This window comes from Gekko japonicus, unplaced genomic scaffold, assembly GCF_001447785.1.
Source record: "Gekko japonicus isolate JY-2015 unplaced genomic scaffold, Gekko_japonicus_V1.1 scaffold321, whole genome shotgun sequence".
NCBI lineage: Eukaryota > Metazoa > Chordata > Lepidosauria > Squamata > Gekkonidae > Gekko > Gekko japonicus.
In genome coordinates, this window is record NW_015169181.1 from 30871 (window position 1) to 38371 (window position 7501).

At 51.3% G+C, this 7501-nt stretch overlaps 1 protein-coding gene across 1 annotated transcript in view; it reads right to left on the reverse strand.

Annotated features, from left to right (window-relative positions):
* The window catches only part of SYT17 (synaptotagmin 17), a gene marked incomplete at its 3' end in the record, with an annotated part of 34177 nt that extends 27135 nt beyond the window's left edge, over positions 1 to 7042 (reverse strand). Inside the window, exon 1 of the mRNA XM_015416102.1 lies at positions 7028 to 7042. Within this exon, the coding sequence (XP_015271588.1) occupies positions 7028 to 7042 (15 nt within the window). The remainder of the gene's footprint in view (positions 1 to 7027) is intronic.
* Positions 7043 to 7501: the final 459 nt, after the last annotated feature.

Here is a 7501-nt window from a genome sequence, read left to right on the forward strand (position 1 = left end):
CTGATCAGCAGCAGTTCCCCAGAGTTGCATACAGCAAGGGGTTTGGGTAGCTGCTGCTGGAGATGTGGGGGATTAAGCCTGGGGCCTTCTGCTTCTTTGTGCTCTCCCCCACTGAGCTGTGGGCATTCCCCCCATGTTGGGAAGGAGGCTAGAACTGTCATACAATGACTTAGACATCAGAGGTTTTCATGTACCCGTTCAGTACTGTAGCTGGCACAAGATTTGGCTTTAATCCTTTTTGCTTAAAAAAATCAAGTTTCTAGCTCTCGTGACTGTTGACAAAAGCGTGACCCACACTCCCCGTGGAAACCTTAGTCCTTCTCCAAGCAAAGCATATGCTCCATCAATAGAGGAACAGGTGGCATAGATAGGAATGATTTTCCCCCTGTTGCTTTTGTGTGCCTTTCTGAGCCTTTCATTCCATTCATTTGCCTTGAATGCAGTTCCCAATCTGTTAGTTTGACACCTTTTTATGGCATAGATACAAACACAACATTAGCAATGGGGAAGATATAATGGGGGAACCTCAGCACAGCAAAATAAATGGCACAAAAATGAACACTTGATTTGCCAACAGGAAAACGAAGTCCAGATTTAATGGCTCAGTACAAGCAGTACATGGAACCAGGGCTTAATTAAACTATGGTTAGTGTGATTGTATGCATCGGACCCACATCTGATTGGTTTACTAAACACACTTAATCATAGCAATGGTTTCATGTCATTGTCTGAATGTGGCATACTGGCTTAATTCTGTTTTAACCCTGCCTCATTCTTTGGCAATGCTCTCAAACACCACAGAGTGAAGAAAATGACACTCGTATTTGTCAAGGCAACCTAGGATTTGAGTGACTGGCTGTGAGCTGAACCCGGGTTTCATAAACTAACCAACAGCTAATCTAAATCGTGCTGCTGTGTGCTGCATGAACTGAACCTCTGTGCCAAAACAGTGGGGCTGCAACATTTGGCGGCACCCCTAGGCCTCTGGGATTCACACATGCGCAGTAAGGCTGCTTCATCGCTTGCCGCTCTCAGCTTTGGTACGAGCGAGGATGCTGCAAGAAGCCGAAATGAGGTGGCATCTGTTGCTAAATTAGCTGATCTAGTCCCAGCATCACGCAGAATGACGGCTGACTCGCACAACTGTTTTCCAGGCTTAGGAGCGCATGTGCTAAATGCATCATTGGTCCCCCTGAGCGCAAGGAGTGGCAACGTGGCAAGCGAGCCTGGTTAATATATTTCTTGAGTTCTAGCATAATTGAGGATATATTGGGAGGTAATTCAAGGGATGACTCATCACACAACCAAGAGTCTTATCTACCGATTTCTTCCCCAAACGAGCCCAGAGACCAACAAACAGCTTGATTAAGGAAAGCTCTTTATTTCAAGCAGTCTCTCAGCCAGGCACTGAACGCCTCCTTTGATCTCTGGATGGCTACAGAAGGTCCTCTATGTGGCTGAGAGAGAAAAGGCACACTGTAAGTATAGGGTGGGGGGGGGGAGAGATGGTTGTGAATAGCTCAGTGGTGTGGATGCAAAGGGTTTCCTTTACTGAAGGGCATACCCTTCTCATCTCAAATGGCCTGCCAGTCACAAGGAACTGTCAAGAAGGCTGGCAGAGGGGGAACTCGCTTTTCATCGAGAACTGTAAACTGAGTCACCATTTTGATTGTAGTGCATTATTACAATAGATTTAAGAGCACACACCCCAACACTTACCGCTCTGCTTATCTGTATTTTTTTTTTAAGAAATCTTTCAAAGGAGCTACTCTGTAGTAATAAACAAATCTCTGCTTTGGCCCCCTGCCTTGTCTCCATATTTGTCCAATAAAATAAAATAAAAAGGTAAAGGTTCCCTTGCTCGAAAGCCAGTCGAATCCGACTCTAGGGTTGCGGTGCTCCTCTCCGTTTCAAAGCCGAAGAGCCAGCGCTGTCCGAAGACGTTTCCGTGGTCACGTGGCCAGCATGACTAAACACCAAGGCGCACGGAACGATGTTACCTTCCCACTGAAGTGGTCCCTATTTATCTACTTGCAATTTCTTGCTTTCGAACTGCTAGGTTGGCAGGAGCTGGAACTAGAGATGGGAGCTCACTCCATCATGCGGCACACTCGGGTCTCGAACTGCTGAACTACTGACCTTCCACAGCCTGCAGTTCAGCATTTTAACCACTTGAGCCACCGCAGCTCCTAAATAAAATAAAAACCTGGCAAAAAGAGATGTTCCAGTTTAGTGCCTCAAGTGGGATGGCATTCTAAAGGCAAGGTGCCACCACTGAAAAGGCCCCTGTCTCTGGTCAGCACCTGGCAGGGGGCACTGAGATCAGGCTGGGCTGGACAGAACAGGAGGCGGCGGTCCTTCGAGGACCCCTTTCCATGCTTCTCAAAGGAGGGCTAAGCAATCATGATATCTGACGCGCAAGACAGGAGGTCCGTGGACTGAGTCCTTGAAATGGAAGCGGAGCCCCAAGCGCCACCCGGAACTGGTAACGATGGCAGAGTTCAAAACCACAAGGGAGAAAGCAAATGCAGTCAATTGACAATGCCTCAGACATCTGTCGAGCCAGGAGAGAAATGCAAACACAAACAGCTGTTTGGGACCCACAAAGCACTGGGCGACAGGAAACAGACGCTTTCAAGGAGAGCTGGACAGATGCATGGGCAGGTCAGTCTGCCAATGGCTACTGGCCACGGTGACCCAAGGGAACCTTTGACCACCAATGCTAGGAGTCAACAGCAGGGAAAGACCTCTTTGAAGAAGAAGAGATTGGATTTATACCCCGCCCTTCACTTGGGAGTCTCAGAGCGGCTTACAAACTCCTCTCCCTTCCCCTCCCCACAACAGACACCCTGTGAGGTGGATGGGGCTGAGAGAGCTCTGACACAAACTGCTCTTTTTCAAGGACAGCTCTTATCAGAACTATGGCTTGCCCAAGGTCACATCAGCAGCTGCAAGTGGAGGAGTGGGGAATCAAACCCGGTTCTCCCAGATTAGAGTCCGCACACTTAACCACTACACCAAACTGGCTATTGCCCTATTTATGGACCCTCTAGAGCAACTGGAAACAGGACTGGATGGACCACTGGTGTGATCCCGTGAGGTTCTTCTTACATTCTTAAGAAACAAAGAGCCCACCGGTGTGCAAAAAGCAGGTTTCTAGAGACAACTGCTATTTTTACACTGCTCAGTTCGTTGAACACTCTTCTGTCTTTTCCCGTTCCGAACTTCCACAGGGCCGTTTTCCATAGCAGCAGCCGGAGCCGTTAAAGGAAGAAGGGTCAATGTTTTATTCTGGTCAGTGAGATACGAAGGCATAAGAATGGCCTGTGGCTCTTGAGGCTCTCACAGCTGTATTTTAGGGAAACGTACTTAAGCACAGAGCAGTCCTGCCTGGAGAAACGTGGACGCAGGAGGGCTAGCAGACTTTTGCTGTGCTGATTCCATACGATGAAAAGGACACCTCCCATTATTTCCCACAAGCTCACAATCCAGGGGCCTAGGAAATGGGCAGTGGTACACACACACCCCGCCGCCGCCGCCCACTGAATGCCAGCATCCTTTCAGCATTTACAGCGCTAATCCTGGCTGTGGCTGTCAGTGGCAGCAATCCGAAAAGGGGAGCCCTGAGATAAACGAGATTTGAGGGTCAAGAAGAGGCTCGGGGAGACCCAGCTTCAAATCCCCCCTCCCCCCGCCACAAAGGCTTGCTGAGGTGACCTTCAGCCAATCGCTCTCTCTTTACCTAACCTACCTCACAGGGTTCTTGCTGTTGTGAGGCCTTACCCCTCCATCCTGTCTACGAGGCACCAGATCCAATCAGGTTTCAATAGTTCAACCATCTCGGATGCAAAGAAGCCTTCCTCCCACAAAGCAGATGTGCTGCTACAGAGCCACAGCTGGCCCCCACATACCTGGGGCAGGAGGAGACAGCCCGGTCCCATTCCGTGAACGCATAAAGCCCCCTCATAGCGAATCAGACTCTAAGTCCATCAAGCACAGTCTTGTCTACCCAGAACGTCTCAGGCAGAGGTCTTTCCCATCACCTGTTTTAACTGGGAAAGGTGGAGATTCAACCTGGGCAGTGTTCCCTCTAAGCTGAGTTAGTGTGAGCTAGCTCACAGTTTTTTCGTCTCCGGCTCACACATTTTTGTCTCAGCTCAGGAAGGAGGGCTCCAAAGCAAACTGATTTATGCAGGCGCAAAACGGCTCGCTCACAACTTTCATCCCAGTAGCTCACAAAGTACAATTTTTGCTCACAAGACTCCACAGCTTAGAGGGAACATTGAACCTGGGACTTCTGTATGCCAAGCAGGTGTTCTACCACCGAGCCACGGCCCCTCTCTTCCGTTTGCCCATCTGCAGCAGCCATCTCAGCGATGGATGAATAAGGGAAGGCAGACTCTGGGGCCACACGGGGCACCAAGGACCCTTGCACAAAGGGCAGGCGGGGGGCAAAGACACTCCGTCCCCCCAACTGAGCCACCGGCCTCATCTGTATGACCGACACAGAGACCGAATGGGAACCGTCTATTCTACAGACTGCTTGTAAAATTATTATACACATAATGAACACGTTGAACTTACTGCTGCATGACATAGTGATGGCCGCTAGGCCAGGATGGCATTATAGACAGGTCTATCAATAGTTATTAACCATGATGGTTAAATGAAACATGTATTATTTGGCTTCCCCCACCTGGATTCCCCTTTGTATTTATATATATATATATTTCAGTGTGGTGCAGTGGTTAGTGCGCCCGATTATGTCTAGGGTTCAAGTCTCCACTTGGTCATAAAGCTCAGGGGGTGACTGTGGGCCAGTCACACTCACTCCCAGCCTAATCTACCTTACAAGGTTGTTGAGAGAATAAAACGGAGGGAGAAACTTGTCGGATAGCTTTTGGCCAGTTACACTCTCTCTCTCTCTCTCTCTCTCTCTCTCTCTGTCAGCCTAACCTACCTCACAGGGTTGTTGTGAAGGCAAAATGGAGAAGGTATGCCTAAGATCCTTGGAGGACTAGACATGTGATAGGAAGATAGGACAGATAAATTCTGAACAGGAGTCTAGGGGGGATTTGTGTGTGATTCATCTGGTTACGCTACCAGGAGTTCCAAGCATCGTCTGGGTTGTAACATCTGCCGAGTCTGAAATTTTGATCTCGCAATCTTTAAATGTGCATGAGTCATGACTGCTTGAAGGTCAGCTCCTGGCTACGGCTTTCGGAGGCCAGTAGGCCAGGATCCATCCTGATCCAGCCAGCAGAGCCTCTCTGACGGGGTTCTGCAGAGCTCAGTGTGGAACCAGCTGTTTAAAAACAGAAATCTTTACGTCAAGGTACACCGGAGGAGTAGGCTGGATGCTAGAATCACCAGTATGCGAAGGGAATGGCAGGCAAAGGGCTTCTTTGAGAGGCTGTACAGAAAGGGAAAGGATGGAGGGGAACAGGTGCCAGGAACCCAAGTGCCAGCCATGGACAGGTTTATGCTGCAGGCTGCTTCTGTGACTGGCCGGGAGCCCTCCCGCGCGTGGGCCGCTCCCTCCCAGAAGACTCCTGTCAGGGCTGCAGAAACGTTATTAACCAACATGCCAATTATCAGTAATGTTAAGTCGCTTTGAATCTAGACGTTGTTTGGCTTTTTAATTACAAAAGGCAGCTGCTGGACCCTGTGCAATGGCGGCAGCCGTCAGCAGAACAGGGCCGGTGGTGGGGCTGAGAAGAAGTTGCGGGACTCTGACGAGGCCTCTGGGGAACCGGAGCTCAGTCGGAATCATTCCTTTGCTACGAACTTTGCTAACTCTCTCGCTCTGCCTCCAGTTTGCTAAATGGCAGTAATAGCAACCTATCCTACAAGACCATCTTAAATTTATAACCAACCCATACTTATTACTACAATTTGTTCTGTACGTAAGTAACTTATGGAACTCACCGCCACAGGATACAGTGACAACTACTAGGCTGAGCACTGGCCTAAGAAGGGGATTCCATCAATTCATAGAAGAGGTCTCTCGACAGCCGTTGGCCTTGATGACCCAACAGCATCTCCATGCTCAAGGGCCGTGCATCTTAAATTAACAGTTACTGATATTGCCTTGGAAAAAAGCTTGAGGCTTTTCTCAGTGGCATTCTGGCTGGCCAATGTGAGACACAGGATGCTGGACTAGATGGGCCTTGCCTCCTCTACGTTCCCTCAAAAGTCATGCATAGGCTTGAGGTCTGTTACATGCACCGAAGTCCTCTCATCATTCTAGCCCATAGGTGGTCACTGTCAACACTTGCCACACATAATGGGGCAAAGGGAGAGAGAGAGAGAGAGAGAGAGAGAGAGAGAGAGAGAGAGAGAGAGAGAGAGAGAGAACGACAACTTGCCAAAGCATCTCCTGCAAAACTGTCCATCCCTTTTCTTAGAGCCTTGAGTGCAAATCCTGCGCTCTTTAGTGTTTCTGATTTCCCTTTCATGGAGATTTCTGCACACACGCATGCTTACCCTCCTAGATGTTCACATCCGGGGTTGGGGGCCACACACAGCCCACAGAATCACCAACACCGACTGGAAAGACCCGCAAAAAAACCCCACCCCTCCCCTCCCCTCCCCGGCCACGCCCTGTGCATGCCAAATAGTTGTTTACACGCCTCCTGCAAACCTCTCCCGTTTTCTCCCGCGCACACCGCTGACTTTCGCTACAATGACACAGAGATCCAATTTCTTCCCAGCCCATTTTGGGCGGCGAGGCCATTAACCCACGAGGCGCTCGCCGGCAAAAACAACAAACCGAGGCGAGTCAATAAGAGGGCGATGTCAATAATTAAAGCGAAAACCCAATCGCGCCCGGCCCACTGGAGAGGAGGGACGATGCTACAGGTTGGATCTCCTTGCACCAGGGAGTAAAGTCAAGCCGCTCAACTCTGCTCGCCTAAGTTTCTTGCTGGAGGGAGAAGCCGGGCACAGAGTCAGGCACCTCCAGGCACAGCCCGGGGCCGCTTTCCTTCCCCCCCCCCCCCCCCCCCCCCGGGCTGCCCGGCCCTACCTGGATATACGCCATCTTCCCCGGGTCTCTCGCATCCGTCCCTCCCGGCTGCTCAGCCTGGGTATGGCGCCGGTCTCCACTTTGCCTCCCCAGTGGGGAGCTCCGACGTGCCCGGCTTGCTCAATGAGGACTGCCTGGCTGATTGACTGGCCGGCCGTGCCTTTCTCCGAGATCCCCCGGCGAGGCGGGCTCGCTCACACCGCCTGGCGAGGTCCGGGGGGCAGCGGGGACGCTCGCAGCCCTCCGCGCATTTTGCGGGCTTCTACTGCAAGGCTCTGCAGCCCCCCTTGCGACGGCCCGCTCTCGCCGAGCCCCCCCGCTTGGCTCCCGGCATTGCACGGCGAGGGCCGGCGCGCAGCCACCTTCCGCACGCAGCCCGCTGCGTAAAAACGGCCACCGGCGTCAATAGCGAGGTGGTTTGTCCGGCGCAACACGTGTCACGACCGAGACGCCCGCCGCGAACCATCGCAACCG